The sequence below is a fragment of the Galeopterus variegatus genome, unplaced genomic scaffold (genome assembly GCF_000696425.1).
Source record: "Galeopterus variegatus unplaced genomic scaffold, G_variegatus-3.0.2 Scaffold5774, whole genome shotgun sequence".
Lineage (NCBI taxonomy): Eukaryota > Metazoa > Chordata > Mammalia > Dermoptera > Cynocephalidae > Galeopterus > Galeopterus variegatus.
In genome coordinates this window covers 100,983-122,407 of record NW_007731885.1, presented here as the reverse complement: position 1 = coordinate 122,407, position 21,425 = coordinate 100,983, and the positions used below count along the sequence as shown (strand labels likewise).

The 21,425-nt window shown below is 39.5% G+C and overlaps 1 protein-coding gene across 4 annotated transcripts in view; it reads left to right on the top strand.

Moving 5' to 3' along the window:
* ASGR2 (asialoglycoprotein receptor 2) overlaps positions 1-5,805 on the top strand; it is an 11,869-nt gene extending 6,064 nt beyond the window's left edge. For all 4 annotated transcript variants that reach the window (XM_008589953.1, XM_008589952.1, XM_008589951.1 and 1 more), the window contains exons 4-8: positions 286-357; positions 551-640; positions 718-863; positions 5,135-5,241; positions 5,485-5,805. In XM_008589953.1, the coding sequence (XP_008588175.1) occupies positions 286-357; positions 551-640; positions 718-863; positions 5,135-5,241; positions 5,485-5,641 (572 nt within the window). In that variant the 3' untranslated portion in view covers positions 5,642-5,805. The remainder of the gene's footprint in view (positions 1-285; positions 358-550; positions 641-717; positions 864-5,134; positions 5,242-5,484) is intronic.
* Positions 5,806-21,425: the final 15,620 nt, after the last annotated feature.

Below are 21,425 nucleotides of genomic sequence, written 5' to 3'. Positions count from 1 at the left end.
GGCGGAGAGGGGGGGGGGGGGGGGTGCGAGCCATGCTGATAGGTGGGGCTGACAGAGTGAGGCTTTATTTTGAGAAACTGAGGATTGCAGGGATTGAATCAGGAGAGTGACCTGAGCCACTGTGGCAGTGTAGGGAGCCTGGGTGGAGGCAGGGAGGCCAGGTGGTAGACTTGGCCATGTCCTGGGTCAGGGGGATGGCCCCTGACTGGCACCCGGGAGCGTGAGGATGGGGGAATGCTCAAGGGGCAGACGGAGGGCAGACAGCTTAGCTTCCCTCTTTTTCAGGAGGTAGCACAGGTGACAAGATAACATCTCTGGGAGCCAAGCTGAAGAAACAGCAGCAGGACCTTAAAGCAGGTCAGAGACCGTCCCAGCGTGTGTGCATGTTGTGTGGTGTGGTGTTTGGTGTGTCTCTCTGTGTGTATGTGTGTGGTGTGTTTCTGTGTATATATCTGTGCCTTCCCAGCCAAAGGCTGGAGTCCTGTGCCTGGTTTGGTAGGTGGGGACCCACATGTCTGCCCATGTCACTGTCTGTCCATCTGTCCCCTAGATCACGCCTCCTTGCTCCTTCATCTGAAGCACTTCCCAGTTGATCTGCGCGCCCTGGCTTGTTGGATGGCATTCTTCCAGAGCAACGGTAGTGAAGGGGGATCTCCAGTCCTAGGGTCCTGTCCCCTCCAGCTGGCTCTCAGCTCCCTCTCCTCTTTGTCCCCTCAGCCACAGAATGCTGCCCTGTTAACTGGGTGGAGCATAGAGGCAGCTGCTACTGGTTCTCTCGCACTGGGAAGACCTGGCCCGAGGCTGAGAAATACTGCCAGCTGGAGAACGCCAACCTGGTGGTCATCAACTCCTGGGAGGAGCAGGTGAGCCCGTGCTTCCCAAGGGCAGGAGGAAACCCTTAAATGCAACTTTTTCTTTTGAGCCTAAGGAAGGCTCCAGAAGCAGAAGTGTGGTAGCGTTCTGGAGGTTCACAGTGGTGCAGCCATTGATACTGAGAGGTGGGAGATTTCAGGGAGAGGTGAGAGAGCCAGGAGCTCAGGCAAAGAGACAGGAGCTGGGTGACCAGGGGATGGGGAGCAGGTTTGAAGACAGAATGTGACACAGAATGACCGACAGGGCCAGGATGTAGGTGGAGGACACAGTGGAGGTGTTGAGTCCCTTCTTGCTGTGCTGGCCTTCGGATGTGGTGGTCACTTGGGTGAAAGGAATGGCACGGGCACAATTCCAGTGACTCACCTGCACTGGGTTACCGGGTCCCTCCAAGGAGCTCCATGTCTTCCCTTCCCACTGCTGCCACCAGACAGCAACCCTGAACACCACAGGTCTTGGGGAAGAACCAACCCATTAGAATAGATAGGAAAAGGGGGGTAATAATGGTAGCATTTTCTGAGTACTTGCTATATACCAGGCACTTTCATATATCACTTCTTTAATCTCCTACAGAGCAGACACTCTTATTATCCCCACTTTGAGGGAGGGAGAGATGAGGGCACTAAGGATCAGAAAGCGTAAGGAACTAGCCACACAGCTAGCAAGTCACGATGGAGCAAGAGATCAGATCCACTGGGCCTCTTCAGCCACTGTTCTGAACTACTATGTGCTGCCTTGGTACTGTGGTGTCTGCAAGGGCTTTGCTCTGTACAAACTTGAAAGTGTCATAGTGCCACAGTAATTAAACCAGGTGATACAGAGGCCAGAACATATTTACTGAGTGTTTGCTGTGCATCAGGCTGTGTCCATGCTTTACATGGCAGAGTGATTATAAACATATTGCTTAACTGATCAGGTTGAAATTGCTCATCAATTTTGACCTATAAAAATGTCAATTTCATGCTGTTCAACCTGAGATTTCAGCACTCTGTCACTTGGCACACACCAAGTTCATTTCAGCTACAACTTCATGGTGGATCGTGCTTTCATCATTTTGAAATGAATGTCAGTGTCCCACTCCATGCTTTCTGCCTTGAATTCATCTTTATTTGGTATATAAATACCATGGTCCTTGATTTCTTTTCACTTGCATTTGTTTGGTGTATCTCTGTCTATCCTTTCATTTCTAACCTTTTTGAATCTCTTTGTTTTAAATTAGTGATTCTCAGCCTTGGCTATACATTGCAATCTCTTAAAGAGTTTCTAAAAAATATGGACCTCTGGTAAATATTTCATAAATATTCTGATTTAATTAATCTTGGGTCCATCCTGGGCATTCTCCCGAGGGATGCTTACTGCACAGCCAACCTTAGGGTATTTCTCATATAGGTTGTGTATAGGTTTTGTTTTTGATTTTTAAAAATTTAATGAGTACCTTTTCTTTTAATAGATGAGTATATGCCATTTACATTTATTTTTAAATAGATATTTTTAATCTAAATCCTTTTTTCTGTTTTATATGCTTCTTTTGTTTTGTCACACGTGCTATGTGATATTTGTCTTTTTTTTTTCTTCCCTATGGTATTTTGGAATAGATGAAGTTCATTTTCAGTTATTCTCATGATCATTTTTATAACTTTAAATGGTGGGCTGAAACTTGTTGGCTTCAAAAACTAAAAGAGTTTATGTAACTTTCCATATGAAAGATGAGGAATCCAGCACACTTTTTCTCACATGCCTGACTTTTTTCTTTCCTAGGTTCCTTAAGTATTTTGTCAGAATAGCTGAAGAAGTCTTTTCTATTCTTGAATTTCATTAACCTCATCCAGCTGTATCTTGCTGTTGCTCAGTCTCTGTTTTTTTTTTTTTTTCTTTCTGTACCAGGAGATTCCTTTTAATATGTAAAGTTAGGTCTTCCAACAGTTTAGAAGATTTCCTTTAATCACATCTGTGAACATTTTTTCTTGTCCATTTGCTCTCTTTTCCTCTGGAGCATGTCATCCACACCTGTCTCCACCATCTACCCGCCATAGTTACCACTGCTTCCATCATTTCCTCTTCTCCTCAGCATTCTGGGTCCTTTTCTCAAGCTCATCTTTCATAGTTCAGTCTTGATTTTCTGAAGAGTTGCTTTTTATTTTTTAAAAGTATAGCTCAACATTTGCTCTCCAATTCCTTTCCTTATCATTGTGTTCTCTTCTCTTCTTTGATATCTTTTTTGATATTTTATGTCATCCATCTCCTCTTTAATTTTTTGAGGCTGTGAGAAAACTGTTCTCCTACAATCCCTTGTACTCTGAAGCAAGTCTTCTTTTCAAAGTGTGTATTTTTCACTCCTCTCTTCTTTTTTAATGTCACATTTATTTATTCCTCTTTCTGCTCTTCCTCATCTTCCTCTTTCTTGGGGCCATGAGTTCCATGATGATTTTCCTTCTCTGCCAGTTTTACGAATGGGTACAATCCTTTCTCTCTTGTTTTTCAGCCAGCAAAGGCAGGATGAATTATCCTGGACTATCTTTTCTGATCATCTGGCACTATTTGATTTCTCTTCTCAGGATTTCACACAAGGGCTGGATATTGATGATTCATATTTGTTGTTCCTCTATTCTGATTCCTGTGGCAATAGGATGAGGGTACTGGGGCAGCAGGTAGCAGCAAATGGAATATCTTGTCTCCAAGCACTTTCTCTTCAGCTCTGTTGACACCTCTGAATTTTGGGAGCTGCTTCACCAGCCTCTGAGGGTTGCCCCTTCGTGCACAGGACGCTGTCTTTTGCAGGATTTTAGAATTTAAGGGTGCTACAGTAAGGGTCCCACATACAGACCGGTTCCCGCTCACTGGTTGAGCGAGGTGCGGGGTGCAGCACCGAGGGTTGCGATCCCGTTGTCGGTCCCGGTCCGGTACGGGCGCGACACTGAGGGTTGCGATCCATTGCCAGACACGAAAAAAAAAAAAAAAAGATCATGAGAATAACTGAAAATGAACTTCATCTCTATTCCTGCCCTCAGATGAGGTGACTAATTGCAAGGTTAGTTGTGTCTGTAGGAGCATAAATGGAATTAGGCAATTTTCCTCCAAATGCAGTTGGGGACCCTTCATATGCTGTCAAAGAGAATTGTTAGGTGTGCCTGTTGGTCAACCCATCACTCTGCTTCCTCCACAAAAGGAGGTGACCACACCTTCCCCCTGCTTCTCTACCAAACCATGGGACTTAAGTCCCCAGGAATAGCCATATCTGTATGAGAAAGCTACTTGGGGGGCTATTGGCCTAGGGGGTGTTCCTGAGTCCTGGGGAGCTCTCTCTGCAAGCTCAGAGATGGTCTTCATCCAAGCCCCTGCCAGCTGGCTGACTTGGTTGCCCTCTGATACCAGGGCATCCTCCTATTTTCAGCACAGACTGCCAGACTCCATGTAGCCAGGTCATAATGGGGCTCTTGGCAGTAAGTCCAAGGTTGGAAGCTCTAGGGCCTGGCAAACCTTAGGAAATGGCAGCTACACATGGAAGCAAGAGCAACCAAGGGCAGATGTATGTACCTGAGAGGCGAGTGAAACTGAGATCCTTGATGGGTGTGGTGTCTTTGGGGGCAGCAGGAGCAGGGACTAGGATCAGGATTACAAAAGTTTGAGGTTGTGGGTGGAAGACAGGGAGATGACAGGATTTGGAGCAGAAGCCAGGAACTGGGAATGAAGTGGGACACTGGAGCAGGACTGTGAACAGAGGACAGTGGTCACAACTCAGGTACTGGATTGGCTCTCTGGGTCTACCAGTCATGCCTCACTTAACGATGGCATACGCTCTGAGAAATGTACCGCTGGGCGATTTCATTGTTGTGTGAATGTCACGGAGTGTACTTACACAAGCCTAGATGGTACAGCCTACTACACACCTAGGTTATATGGTATAGCCATTGTAATCATATGGGACCACCGTCCTATATGCAGTTTGTTGTCGACCAAAATGTTGTCATGCGATGTGTGACTGTACCTGCAAAGTGTGAATCATTATGGCACCCAACGTAGAGGACTTCGGAGGATTGAATGAGATCATCCTTGTAAGGTACTTAGCACAAAGTCTAGCCCAGTAAATGTTCACTAAACAACAGCTATGATGACAGAAGAAAAAGCAAGGCAGCAGTCGTGCTGGGGGCTGATGCTTCAGCCTGCGGGCAGATGGGGAAGGCTGAGGGGCCTCAGCTCAGATGCCTGCATGGAGGCAGGATAAAGGTGCAAGGAACTAGAAACCTTCCTCCCTCCTGTTTTCCAGAAATTCATTATAGAGCACACAAGACCTTTCGCTACCTGGATAGGGCTCACGGATAGTGATGGAACCTGGAAATGGGTGGATGGTACCGACTATAGGTACGGCTACAGGTACGTGGCCTCCCTCTCTCTATCTCCTTGATAGTTTGTCTGGGGGATGGCCACCTGGCCTTTCTTCCTACACTCCCACCCTCCCTCTGGGACAAAATTCCCCAACCCTCTGCTCCCCAGGCTCCCGACCTACAAGGCTGCACCTTTTGCCACTGAACACCTCCAAGGCTGTGCTTGTCCGGGGTGGGCGTGAGGACTCCTGGGATGGGGGGAGGTCAAAACTTGAGCTTTTTGCCTTCTTAGGACCTGGGGTTTCCCTCGGCCAGGTTACTGGCGGGGGTACGAGGTGGGTAGAAGTGAAAGCTGTGCCGAAGTCGAGTGGAATGGTCGCTGGAACAACATCGCCTGCCAGGAGCTGCACCGCTGGGTGTGTGAGATGACGCAGAACATTACCGGCTAGGAGCCCTGATCCCCGGCACGTCTGTCTAACTGCACCACATTTCTGCCCTGTCCCCCAGCCTCTCCACTGGCTATTTTGAAGAAAGGAAGAAAAATAGAGTCAGAGGTATGGGGAGGCATTGAGGAAAGATAGAAAGAAAATGGTTTGAGAGTCTCAGACCCCATGGAGGCTGAGGTCCCATCTTCTTCTGCAAGTCATTGTAATTATTATAATTTTCAGCCTCCTCAGTGGAGTAGAAAAATAATCAAATACTTGAAACTCTGTGTGGCCTGTTTTTTTTTTTTTTTTTTTTTTTTTGGAACTTGGAAATGTAGGATGCAAAGAAGAGAGAGAGAAGGGTGTGAAAGGAACAAGGTATAAGTCCTAGAAAGAGCAGGGAGGGGAGGGAAGAAGCTTGGAGCAGAAAACTCCATGGTCAGCACTTGGGTGGGGAAGGAGCCGGCTGGGCTGGGCCTGCAGGGTCTGCCCTCACCCCCAGGGGTTCCAGAAGGAAGCAGCTTTCCCTGCTTTTGGGGTCTCCCCAGAGCAGGGTGCAGAGAACACCTCTGCTCCACTCTCAGCCTCCAGGGAAAATGTTTGCAAAGAGGTAAGTGGCTTCTCCTCTGCTTTCAGTGTGGCTGCTTCCTTTTGACTCCACACAGATCTGGACATATCTCCAACCAGCATTTCCACAGTGGGTAAACTTCCCTTTCCCAACGTTGACCTTAAAAGGATCTTTAAGAAATCACATTAGTTTTAAATTACAAAAGTAATATATACTATTAGTAAAAAATGTTTTGAATCACACACACACACTCTCATACACACACTCACACACACACACACACACTCACACATACACTCACTCACACACACTCACCCCCACACTCACACACTCACACACACTCACACTCACACACACACACACACTCACCCCCACACTCACACACTCACACACACTCACACTCACACACACACACACACTCAGACACACTCACACACTCACACTCACAGACACACTCACACACTCACACTCACAGACACACTCACACACTCACTCGCACACACTCACACACACACTCACACACCCACCCCCACACACCCACAGACTCTCACACACACACACGCACTCACATACACGCACTCACACACACTCACACACACAGTCACACACTCACACTCACACACGCACTCACACTCTCACACACTCACACACACTCACTCACACGCACTCACACACACCCACACACACTCACACTCACACTCACATACCCACACACCCACACACTCACCCACACACTCACACACACTCACACACTCACTCACACACTCACACACAGTCACACAGTCACACACACTCACACACAGTCACACTCACACTCACTCACATACACGCACACTCACACACACACTCACACACTCACACTCACACACACCCACACACTCACACTCACAGACTCACACTCACACACTCACACGCACACTCTCACACTCACACACACTCATACACACTCACACACTCATACACACTCACACACACTCACACACTCACACACACACACACACACACACTCTCACAGGGTATCGTTTTCTCACTCTCCCCCTTCTCCCCAGAGTTAGCTATTTCATGGCTTTCCTGTTAGAATGTTCCCTGTGCACACACATATATGCAATACTGTATGTCACATATAGCTTGCTTTTTTACGTTACAGTGTCTTGTGGCCATTGTTCTAATCTATGCCATGACCTGAAAGGTTTTATCTCATTGAACCTGGCAGCCATAGAGAATTCCAAGGTATGGATGTGCCATACATTATTTAGTCATCCTTGTGGTGGGCACAAGGTTGCCATTTTTGTTTGTTTCATATATAATGTTCCAAGTAATTTTTTGCTTGTAGGCTTGTGATAGGTCAAGACTTCCTGATTTTTAGGTGCAAGATGTTCTAGGACTGCTCCTACAAAATGTTCATGATTGACATAAAATTAAACAAATTATGAAAGTAATGATACATGCACTTTAACATCTTACATGCTACAAGCAGGCACCTGACTTGCTGCCTTTAGCTACTCCTGCTGCCCAAAGAAATCACCTTCAGTGTTCCAGCTGTTTCTTTCAGTATTGGCATCTGTAGTTCTAAATCGTACACGTACACTGCTATCTCTCTATTTTCAGTTGTAGACATTAGTCACTCTTTATCATGAAGATGAGGTAAAATCTTCCAATTTAGTCTAAATTTTTATTTAAATCCTAATTTAGAATTTGTATCAGTTATGGCTGTGTCAGTATATTTACTGCTGAGCCGAATAGAATATCCTGGTTATAGTTCCTTTCTTGCACAACTTTTATTTCTTTGGAAGTCAATAATTGTTTCCTTTTAAAATTTGCTTCATATCACTAAGTTTTTCTTAACTGTGAAATCCAGACAGTATAACTTATTCACACAAGCAAACCAGTCATATAATTAGTATTTTAGTTGTACTTTTTCCCTATAGTCAAAGGGGCGAATCCAAGTCTCATGTGCTCAGCTCCCACCTGGTGAGGCTGTTCTCTGGGCCTGCAGCAGAGCCCTTCTCTTGGGACTTTCTGCTGATCCTGGGATGTCTCTGGACCATTCTCTTTCTCCTGTGTTGGATCTTTTCTTGCCTGGATTCATGTCTTCTTTCTTGGTTTTGTCCCTTACTTCAATGAAGCATCCTCTCCAGTAGCTTTATCAGAAAGTGTGGACAGGAGGGACATGTTTTGACAGACGGATTGATAATTTGTGGGAAGATAGAATTCTAGGTTGAAAATAATCTCCAATGTTTTGTAGGCCTCACTGCATGTTTTCTAGCTTACAATGTGCTGTCATGAGATCTGATCCTATTCTTAGGCTTAAACCCTTGTATGTGAACTTTCTCCTCTATAGACGTTCTCTTTAATACTGGTGCCTGAAAATTACCAATGCCGTGCTTAGGTAGGGGCCTTTATTTCATTCAGTATATGGGGCTGTTGCCAAGCTCTTTCTGATCTGGGAGAGTGGAAGGAAGTGAGCTAAGAGGAGGGTCAAGAGCCAGGTGATTGGTCTTATGGGCCATAATGAGGATTCTGTGGTTACTTGCTCAAGATCTGCCGGGTGTGTCAGGTACTTCCTGATCAGAGTCTTTGAAATTCTTATGAAAAATCTCAGGAAACCTGTGTCTGACAGGCAACAATGACATCTGTCGTTGCTAAGGAGTTTCCTCCTTATTTTAGATTTTAGGTTCATGCTTTAAACTTACTCTTTTTGACCACTGATCCATATTTTGAATTGAAAATATAACCTTTAAACTATCACACTGAAAATAAGTTAGTATTGCTAAGGGGAAGAAGCCAATCTGAAAAGGCTACACGCTGAATGATTCCAACTACATGACATTCTGGAAAAGGCAAAACTGGGATTCAGGAGATAAAGGGAGGGATGAACAGGTGGAGCAGGGGGCAGTGAAATTGTTCCCTATGGGGCTGAGCCCATGGCTCACTCGGGAGAGTGTGGGGCTGGGAGCGCCGAGGCTGCAGGTTCGGATCCTATATAGGGATGGCTGGTGCACCCACTGGCTGAGCGTGGTGTGGGCAACACCACACCAAGGGTTGCAATCCCCTTATCGGTCACCAAAAAAAAAAAAAAAAAAAAAAAAAGAAAAGAAAAGAAATTGTTCCCTACAATACTGTAAAAGTGGATACATATCATATACACGGGTCAAAACCTGTGGAATGTACATCACAAAGAGTAAACTCTAATGTAAACTGTAGATAATAATGTATTAATATTGGCTTATCATTTGTAACAAATGTACCACACTAATGAAAGATGAAGAAAAGTAAATGAAGAATAACATGAACATTATAAGAAACACAATGTATTGTTCTTTTGAGATACTGGGATGACTTATTGTAGGAGGAAGTAAACTTAAGCATGTTGTGTGTTTGTGAACAGAACACTTGATAAAGTAAAATTGCCTCTGAAAGAGAGCAAATTGTGAAACCCAATAGCTTCTGATAATGAGAATAATAATAATAAATAAAAACAAAAGTTGTTGTATGGTGCTTTTAGAAGTAACTTTGCTATAGCAATCTAGCGAAGAAAAACTTTAATAAGTACCATAAGGGAGAGGTTTTTAAGGGCCCATTCTCCTGTTATAATACAATTAAATTAAAATTATGCATTAAAGAGAACTAAAATAGCTATTTGTAGATAAATACTTTCCCATAGGACCATCATTCAAAGTGAAAATAATCTATAAAATAATAAAATATGTAAAACACAGGAGATACAGCTAAAGCTGGACTCTGAGGAAAATGTGTAGCCTCATGTTTTTATAACTAAAAACTGAAGACTGACAATAAGTAAGCCAAGTATTCAGCTTATAAATTAGACAAAAGAACTACAAAATAAACTAAATCTAGTTGGAGGAGGGAATTAATAAAGACAGAATAGTGGAAGATTCTGAAAATTAGTAGAATGAGTGCAGCTAAAACTCATTAAAAATTGATTATTTAACTTAATCATTTAAATTCAATTTTAAATTTTAAATAATTGGAGACTCACATGTAGTTGTAAGAACTAACACAGAGAGATCCTGTGTGACCTTTACCCAATTTTCCCCAATGGGAATATCTTGCATAACTATTGCACAATATGAAGACCAGGATATTGACATTGATAAAATCAAAATACAGACATTTTCACCACCTCAAGGACCCCTCCTGTTGCCCTTTTATCATCATACACACATCCATCCCTGGCCCTGCACCCCCATCCAGTTCCTAACGCCTGACAGCCACCAATCTGTTCTGTATTTCTATCATTTTGTAATTTTAAGAATGTTATATTAACAAAGTCATATAGTCTGTTACCCTTTGGGACTGTTTTTTTCACTCAACATAATTCCCTGGGGATTCATCCAAATTGTTGTATGTACCAGTAGTTCATTCCTTTTTATTGCTGAGTAGTATTCCATGATATAGATGTACCACAGTTTGTTTAACCTTTTACCCACTGAAGGACATCTGGTTGTTTACAGTTTTTGGTTATTACAAATGAAGTTCCTATGAACATTCATGTGCAAGTGTTTGTGTGAAGATAAATTTTCATTTCCCTGGAATAAATGCCAAAGAGTTCAATTGCTGGGTCATATAGTGGTTGTATGTTTAGTTTTAGAAGAAAATGCCAAACTCTTTTCCAGAGTGTTTATACCATTTTATATTCTCTCCAGCTATATATAAATGATCCACTTCATCTGCTTCCTTATACCTGCATTTGGTTATTGTCAATATTTTTTAATTTTATGTTTTCTGATAGGTGTATAGTGATATATTGCTGTGGTTTTAATTTGCATTTTCTAATGGCTAATGTGCATTTTTTCATGTGCTTATTTTACACCTGCATATCCTCTTTGGTAAAATGTCTCTTCATGTCTTTTGCCCATTTTCTAATTGAGATTGTTTTTTTTCTCTTACTCTTGAGTTTTGAGAATTCCTTACATATTCTAGGTAACATTCCTTTGTTGGATATATGGTTTGCAAATATTTTCTCTAAGTCTGTACTTTTCTTTTGATCTCCTTGAATTTTTTTTCCCCAAAAGACTAATATGATAAATAAAATCTTGGCAAGCCCTATTAAGGAAGTGAGAAAAGTGTCATGACCACATGGAATAGGAGGTTAAATGACACTTCCTGTTTTCATAGAAATGTGGCTGGATTCCCAAAGCTGAGAATGATTGTTGATAAGTGTCATACCTTTCAGACAGACAGGAGCTGGATGCCTCTAGAGATGGTATTCATCTAAGAGATGGTACAACAAGCAATCGCCACTCTTCCCAAGCTATGTAAGAGAAGGATTGAGACTTAAGGAGATGATTTCAAGGGAATTCTTAGATGTAGCAAGGGATTCAACTCTTTCTCTCTCCACGTTGGGAATGGGAGTATTTTTTCACACCTTCACAGTCAGATGTTGGTGTCCCAAGGGAACCATTTGTAGTGATATTGGTTGTCTACAAGCAGGTAAGACAGGCATCTCCCTACCAGAGCAGATGGTAGCTAAGATGCAGGCCCTGTTGAGACCACTGTATATTGCTACTTGAGCATGAAGAGTTTTGGGAGAAGCTCTGAATGTGTCCTCTGGAGTTCTGTGGCAATTGTGAAGAAATAGATTCATCTCTGCTTCTGAAAAAGTAGAAGCAAGAAATATTTCAGCATGTTCTATGGTTGTAAACAGAACATTTGATAAAGTAAAACCACTCCTGAAAGATGAACAGATTATGGGAGCCAATAGCTTCCAATAATAAATAAATAAATAAATAGATAGATAGATAGATAGATAGATAGAGAGATAGATAGATAAATAAATAGATCAATAAATAAAGTACCAAAATTTGTTGTATGTTGAGCACCTGGCTGGAACTGCCCCATTCGTCAGTTGACCAAGCTGCACTTAGTTGTCTGGCAGGCAAGGATGTCAAAGAATCTGTGAGCCTAGTGGACTCTATAGATGTTAGGCTTTAGCCATTTAGGAAGGACCCTGCCCAAGAGGACTGCATGGGAAAGTGAGGCTGAAAGAGGCTGTGGGTGGACAGCTGTAATCTGGGCAGGACCTTATAGTAAACCAAGGAATGCATTATCTTCGTGAGGGACTTCTGTGGCACAGAGGATCCCATCTGAGGCACCACCAATAGACTCCTTGAAAGGCCAGCGTGGGATGCTTGCTGTGAAGAGCATCATGACCTCTACAATAGCATCAGGTCATAGGTCTCATTGCCTTGAGTTCTTGTGTCCCTTGTCCCAACCCTTGAGGACTGGTGAGGAGAAGAGGGAAAGAGAGAGAAAGGAACAGAACAGCCCATGACTCTTGTCCTCGGTTCTTTATAAGCAGACCCTGAGATAAGGATCCTTGTGAAAGTGATTCATTAGGAAGTGTTTGAAGGCAATATCAAGCAAAGTCTTGTGGTGGTAGTGATGGTGTAAGTTCAGCTCAATCCCACAGGGGAGCAATAGGTCACACCTCAGAGTTGTCTCCATCAGGAACAATTGAGCTGGAGTATTTATACCTTGGCACCCAACAGTCATTGGTTAGGGTCTGCCTGTAGCTGGCGAGAACATAAATGCCAACATACTTCCTGCCTTCTGTTTTCCCAAGTGAAGCATGGTCTGGCAGTTTGAGGGCAGTCCTCTGACAAAGAGACACTGGTGCATACTGTTTAAAATAAAATCACACTGGGAAAGAGTGTGCATTAAAAGGGTAAAGGGATTTGAAGGGAACTAAGGAAAGCTGTGACAGAGCGTGCTATAGGCCAGTCCATCGCAGATCCCCTCAGTCAATGCTGCACAAAGGTTTTTGCTTGGATGTGTTATTAAAGTTTTACTTTCATCTGGACTGGATTTTTGAGCTCTGAAATGAATACTTTTTACAGCTGAATGTATAAGAAAGAAAAATCCAAAGAAGTCTTTTTAATAACAATGAATGACATTAGTATATGATGCCCTTTATCAGATTGAGAAGGTTCTCTTTTATTCCTAGTGTGAGGAGAGTTTTTTGTTTGTTTTGTTTTGTCTTTGTTTTCTTAAATCATGAATGGGTATTGAATTTTGTGTAAAGCCTTTTCTGCATAAGTTCATGCAAATATGTGTTTTTTCTTCTTTAATTGTTAATATTGTGGATTACATTGATTGATTTCTGAATATCAAACCAGTCTTGCAGTCCTGGGATAAACCCCTTTAGTTGTAATGTATTATCCTTTTTACATATTGCTAGATTCAAATTGCTAATATCTTTTTTTTCTAGTCAATTCCAATTTATTTTTGCATTTCTGAAAAACGTGGATTCTTCCTCCCAGAATATTAATATTCAAAATAGCAATAATAAAAGTACAAGCAACAAAACAGCCACTTTATCTTTACTGCATGCTCACAACCACCCCTGAGAAGCAGACGCTGGTCAAATTGCTAATATCTTGTTGAGGATTTTTATGTCTGTTTTCATGAGAGATAATGGTCTGTAGTTTTCTTATATTATCTTTGCTTTTGGTGTCATGGAAAATGCTAGCTTAATAAAATGAATTGGGAAGTGTTTCTTCCTCTTCTATTTTCTAGAAGAGATTGTGCAGATTGGTGTTATTTCTTCTTTAAATGTTTAGTAGAATTCTCTAGTTAAGCCATCTAGGCCTGGAGATTTCCTTTTTGGAAGTTTTAAGTTATGAATTTTATTTATAGTTATAGAACTATTTATTTAATCTTGGGTAAGTTTTGGTAGTTTGTGGTTTTTGAGGCATTTTCCCATTTCATTCAAGTTATTGAAATTTTGTGCATAGATTTATTCATAATGTTTCTTTATTATCCTTCTAATGTCTTCAGGGTCTATAATGAAATCCCATGTTTTGTCTTGATATTAGTAATTTGTGTTTTCTTTCCTTTTTTCTTTGTCAGTCTTGCTAGAGGTTTATCAAATGTATGGTTCTTTTCAAAGAACTAGCTTTCAGTTTCACTAATTTTCTCTATTGTGTTTCTGTTTTCATTTAATTGATTTCTGCTCTTATCTTTATTATTTCTTCTGCTTGGTTTGGATTTGTTTTGTTCTTTTTCTAATTTCTTAAGGTGGGAGCTTAGGATATTGACTTAAGGCCTTTCTTCTTTTTAATATAAGCATTTAATGTTATAAATTTTTCTCTAAGCATTTCTTTAGCTGCATCGTACAGATTTTGATATGTTTTATTTTAATTGTAGTTCAGTTCAAAATAGTTTCTAGCTTCTCTTGAGACTTTCTCTTTGACCCATGGATTGTTTAGAAATGCATCATTTAACTTTCAAGTTTTGGAGATTTTAAATGATCTTTTTGTTATTGGTTTCTAGTCTAATTCCACTATGACTTAAAGACATACTTTGTACAATTTCAATTTGTATAAGTTTGTTAAGATTTGTTTTATGATCTATGATAGGATTTATCTTGATGATAGTTCCATGTGCACTTGAAAATAATATGTATTCTGCTCTTGCTGGGTGGAATGTTTTACAATGCCAGTTGGATCTAGTTTGTTGATAGCATTTTCCAGTTCTTTTTTATTTTTGCTTATTTTAATGTCTACATGTTCTATCTATTACTCAGAAAGGAGTGTTGAACTTTTCAATTGCAATGGTGGATTTGTCTCTTTCCACTTCCAGTTCTGTTAGTTTTTGCATCATGTATCTTGAAATTGTGTGGTTACGTACACATACATTTAAGATTGGCATGTCTTTTTGGTGAATTAACCCTTTTATCATTCCATAATGTCCCTCTTTATCCATAGTAATTGTATTTGCTCTGAATTTTACTTTGATATAATATAGCCACTCCAGCTTTCTTTTCATTAGTGTTTGCCTAGTTATGTTTTCCCATATTTTTACATTTAACTTCCTGTATTTTTACTTATATTTGAAGTGAGTTTCTTATAGAGAACATGCAGTTGGATAATTTAAAAAAGTCATTCTGAGAGCTCTGTCTTTTAAATGGTGTGTTTAGACCATTTACATTTATTGTTATTATTGATATGTTTGGACTTAGGCCTACCGTTATTTGTTTTCTATTTCTTTCCTCTGTTTTTAATTCCATTGTTTTCTTCTTCTTTTGGGTTGTTTAAACATTTTTTTAGCGGTCCATTTTAATTTCTCTGTTGTGATCTTGACCACATCTTCCTGAATAGTTTATTTTTTAAAAATGGTCACTGTAGGAATTACAAAATACACACTTAACTTCTTTCAGTCTACCTAGAATCAGTGCTTGGTACTTTAATTGGAATGCAAGAATTTTACTATTTGATAGTTCTCTTTATCTTCTCTTCTGTTATGGGCTGAATTGTGTCTCCCAAAATGTATGTGTTGAAGCACTAATCCCCCAGTACCTCAGAATTTGACTGTATTTAGAGACAAGGTCTTTAAGGAGGTGATTAAGTTAAAATGAGGTGGTTAGGGAGGGCCCTAATCCAATCTCACCAGTGTCCTTATAAGATGAGCAAATTTGGATCCATAAAAAGAAACATTAGGGATATGCATGTACAAAGGAATGACCATGTGAGGACACAGCAAGAGGTGGCCATCTGCAAGCTAAGGAAAGAAGTCTCAGAAGATACCAAATCTGTCAATACCTTGATGATGGACTTTTATCCTCCAGAACCATGAGAAAACAAATTTCTGTTGTTTAAGTCACCCAGTCTGTGGTATTTTGTTATGGCAGCTCTCTTTACACTATAGTTGTTGATAGAATTTGGATGTGTTGTCCGTGCCAAAACTCATGTGGAAATCTGATCCCTAATGTGGCAGTGCTGGAAGCTGTTTGAGTCACAGGGGCGGATCTCTCATGAATGGATTAGTGCTCTCCCTAAGTGGGAGGATTAATGAGTGAGTTCTTGCTCTATTAGTTCCCATGAGAGCTGGTTGTTCAAAAGACCCTGGCACCTCCTCTCTCTCTCTTGCTTCCTCTCGCCATGTGATCTGCTTGTACCTGCTGGCTCCCTGCCACTTTCCACCATGAGTAGAGGCAGCATGAGGCCCACACCAGATGCAGCTGTTCCAGAATCATAAGCCAAATAAACCTCTGTTCTTTATCAATTATTTTATTACAAAATACTCAGGTATTTCTGTTATAGCAACACAAAATAGACTAAAACAGTTGTCTTATATTTTAAATATACATAATTTGAAAACTCTATCAGACAATATTACTTTTCAGTTTTTTGTTTTTGCTTTTCCTTTTAGCCATCAAGCATGTTTTAAATATTTGAAGAAGAAAACAAAAGTCCACTATTTTACCCATCATATTCTTTATCCTCTTCTGAGAACTGCAATGATACAAATATTAGATCTTTTGTTATTGTGGAACAGATCTCTGAGGCTCTATTACTTTTTTCCTATTTTTTTCCTCTCTGTTGTTCAGATTAAATAATTTCTATTGAATTATCTTTGAATTCAGTAACTCCTTTGTTGTCTCCATTCTATTTCTCTACCAAGGCTTTCTATTTTAACATTTGTTTCAAGAGTGTTATCTATTGTTTGCTCAAGCACTTTTATAATATCTCTTTTAAAGTCTTTGTCAGAGAATTTCAGCATTGTTATCCCCTTGACATTGGTGTCTATTGCCTCTACTATTCATATTGAATAGTTCTTCACATGTCAAATAATTTTGGATTATATTAATGACATTTTAAATATTAAGTTATGAGATCCTGGGTCTTGTCTAAATTCTATGTAGAATGTTGATATTTTTTCTTTAATAGACAATTGACCTGGTTAGGTTTAGGCTGCAAGTCCCAACCCACCTTTGTAGGCTATGTTTCCAATATCAGTTCAGTTCTGAGATCTTTTGATATATTATGTTCTCATAGGCCTTTTTAGTGCTCTTCAGGTCTGTCCTGGCTGTGTGCCACACAGTGGTTAGTCTGGGATATAAGCATTAGTTTATCCATTAGTTCAGTTCTCAAAGTCTTTAGAATGCCAGTCAAGATTAGATCCTCACATGTATGCCTCAGGGGTTATCCCTGAAGATCGTAAACAACCTTATGGTATAGCTTTGCCGGGTGCATCTCTCTCCATGATCTTCCTGGTACTTTCTGGCTCCCTGAAGCTTTCCTTTCTTGTCCTCCAGTGAGAAACTTGGAGGTCTAAATGGAGGGAGAATGTAGAGGAAAAAAAGAAACAACAGTTTTCTCATTGTATTTGAACTGGAATAGAGAGGACGGTCCATCTCCCTTAGAGTTTGGCCTCTGCTGGCCCTAGTTATCCCACTGCTGTCATCGCTGCCATGAGATTGCCTATGGGCTTGGGCACAAGAGAAGAGAAGAAATTCCAGGAGATTTCCATATTTCCTCTGAGTGTTAGAAATTCCTTTTCCCAGTCCTCAAGCCACAGCTAGAGTGCATCTCCTGGAGCCCTCTCTGTCCATACCGCACTGCTCATTTCCAGGTTTTTGGCTGTGTTGAACTCAGTTTGGGGGATATTGGAGGGAAAAATTGTAAACTCACTGCCAATTCAGTGGTACTTCAAATTCTGGTGTTTTTCTCCAATGAACCTGTTGCAATTTAGTTTTCAGAGTCTTCAAAAAGTTAATGCATATATTCTATTTAGATTTTGTAGTTGTATTCGGTGGGAGAGAAAGAATGGAATGTGTTTACTTCATTTCACCTGGAACTGGAAGCCGTCAATAATGTTTAAAGGCTTAAAATAATAAATGTTCTATGATTAAAATGGAATTAAAGATTAAATATATTAAATCAATAACAAAAAGATATGTGGAAAAATCCCCAAATATTATGGAATTAAACAATACACCTCTAAATAACCTATGGATCAAAAAAATAAATCACAGATTAATAGAAAATATTTTGAGTTGAATGAAAATGATAAAATAATATATCAAAACAGTGTTTAGAGAAAATTTTACAACATAAAATTCTTAATAGAAACAAAGGGTAAAATATCAAAGAATTGAAGCTTCTTAAGAGAACAGAAAAAGAAAAGCAGTATATACTCAAAGAAGAAAAATAAAGAAAATAATGAAGAGCAAAAATCAATGACATAAAAAATAAGAAATTAATGATACCAACAACTATTTTGGAAAAGATCAATAAAATTGATAATTGATTAATTTAAAAAGTCTGAAGACACAAATTGCTACTGTTAGAAATTAAAAGATATTATTACAGATCCTACACACATCAAAATGGTAATATGTACAACTTTTTGCCAGTAAATCAGATGAAATGAACAAATTTCTTGAAAAGTACACATTAACAAAACTAAAGCAAAAAGAAATAGGGAATCTGAACAGACATATAAATTCAAAGTGAGTTCACAATTTAAAACCTTCCAACAAAGAAAATATCTAGTTTCAGATGACTTCTCTGGTGAATTCAGTCAAGCATCTAGGAAAAAATAACTATTAATTAAATGGAGAAAGAAGTACTTTCAATAAATGATGCTAGAACAACTGTACATATGAAAAAGTCTAATTCATAATGGTCTAGACATACATAAAATCTGAAACTATAAAATTTTAAAAAATATATAAAAAATCTTGGGGTCCTTAGGCAGGAGCCGGAGGCAGCATCCCCTGCCCAGAAACAGGCAAGGAACATGCTGAAAACACCACTTCCTTGTTGGTGGCCCACCTCAGCTACTGTCACAGCTGCAGCAGAAGCCAGAGCTACCATGCAGGTGGCCTGCCAGACACTCAACTGCAGTGACAGGAGAGTCACCAGCAGAGACAGGAAAAAGTAGAAGACATCTCTCTCCTCAAAGCCCACTCCAGTGTAATAGAAGAAGCAACTGCTTTATCATGCCTCTGCTTTATTTCTGATTTTAGTAACTTCTGTCTTCTCTCTTTTTTTCTTGGTCAGTTTAGATAAAGGTTTGCAAATTTTGATTTCTTTTAAAAGAATCAAAAAAAAAAAAGACTATTAAGCAGTCTACAAAGCACCATTGACGTAAATATTTTAATCAAACATTAACTTTACATAATTCTTTAAGGGTATAATAATCTTTACATATTGTATAACTTATTAAATATGTAACTATCATTCATTTTCTTTGACAGACTTTGTTATGGGAGGTTGAAATCAAGCTCAAAACTCATTTCTCATTATGGTCTAAGTTTTTTCCTTTATTTCTTTTCTGCATCTTTTCTCTTATGACAGTTTTGAATTTTTTCTAAATCAGGTAGTTAAGAACATTTTTGTTTTCAAGAGTTCATCATAATACATTTCTATATTATTAAGTAAAATTAAAAAATAAATAAAACTAATTATACTTAAAATAAAAAAATCTTTGTAAACTTGGGTAGGCAAAGGTTTCTTAGATAGGATACAAAAAGCATGACTCATGAAAGAAAAAATTGACAAGACAACATAAACAAACAAACAAAAAGACACACTTCTGTTCCTTGCAAGCCAATGTAAAGGAAATAAACAAGCCACAGACTGGCAGAAAATATTCACAGCACTTCCATCTGATGAAGGACTTGTATCCAGAACAGAAAGAATTCTTACAAACCAATAAACACACACACAAAACACAATTAAAAAATAGACAAAAGGTTTGAAAAGAAACTTCACAAAAGAAGATATCCAAATGGCCAATAAATCTATGAACAGATGCTCAATATCATTAGTATCAGGGAAATGCAAATTAAAGTCTTAATGAGACACCACTACAGACGTATTAGAATGGATAAAATTAAAAGGTCTGAAAATACCAACTGTTGGTGAGAATATATAATAATTGGAACTCTCATACATTGCTTTAGGAAGGTATAATGGTAGAAATACTTTGGAAAATAGTTTAGCAGTTTCTTATAAAGTTTAACATTCACGTTCCTTACAAGGTATTTAGTCAAGAAAAATGAAAATATATATCCATATAAAAACTTGTACCAAGTGTTCATAGTAGCTTTCTTCACAATAGCTAAAATCTGGAAAGAACATAAATGTCTATCAACAGGTGAGGGGATAAATAAATTATAATATATTCATACAATGGAGTGTTACCGAGCAATAAAAGAAATGGACTCCTGATACTTGCAACAACATGGATGAATCTCAAACCCATGGCGAGTGAAAGAAGCCAGATCCCAAAGATGTACATACTGTATCATTGCATTTATTTGAAACTCTAGCGAAGGGAAACCTAAAGTATAATGAGAAAATTCAGACTATTGGTTACTTTGGGTCAGGCATCAAGGTGATTGACTGAAAAGTGGCACAATGGGAGGTTTAGGGTGATGGAAATGTTCCTTATCTTGATTCTGATAGTTACATGGGTGTTTACACTTTTAAACACTTATTGAACTGTACACTTAAAGTGGGTGCATTTTATTGCATATAAATTATGCCTCAATAAAGCTGATTAAAAAAACGCAATGCGATACCATTACATATCCTCCAAAATAGCAAAAACGAAAAAGACGGAGAAAATCAAGGGTTAGCTGGAATGAGGAACCACGGGTAGTCTCAAACACCACAGGGGGGATGCACATTTTTACAACTATTTGTTACTACTTGGTACAACTCTAGCAACAGTCAAACTTGAAAGATGATCAAACACCCAACATAAATTTCAAGGGAAGTGGAGATTTGAAAATAAAAGATATGTAAACCCTTCCACTTTTTAGCTTAATAACTTGTGTGCTGATTTTCTGGGATTTTCATTTTTATTTTTTATTTATTTATTTTTTTAAAAAGATGACCGTAAGGGGATCTTAACCCTCGGCTTGGTGTTGTCAGCACCACGCTCACCCAGTGAGCGAACCGGCCATCCCTATATGGGATCCGAACCCGTGGCCTTGGTGTTTTCAGCACCGCACTCTCCCGAGTGAGCCACAGGCCGGCCCCTTTCTGGGGTTTTTAAACAGTCATATGATCAACCAACGATGACAGTTTTCTTTCTCTTTCAATCTTTCACTCATTTGTCTTGCCCTTCTGCACCGGCTGTAGAATCTCACAAAGAATTGGTGACATGAGCATCCTTTATCTTGTTCCTAGCTTTAAAGAAATGATTAATTTTGTTCTACTTCTGGGAAATTTCCTCAACTTTTACCTTCTAATTCTTCTACTAAGTCATTCATTATGGTTATAATATTTTTTACACTCCCCTAATGTATTTATGTGTATATACTATGATAATTTAAAAAAAATTAAGATAGAAATAACAGAAGAGTATTCCCACGGCTGAATGACAGAGATCCCAGCAAATTCCCTGCACAATGGATCAAAAAGTGCTCATAGCTGGTCCCATGACTGAGAATTTCAGAGTATCATATAAAGATTTGCAGAC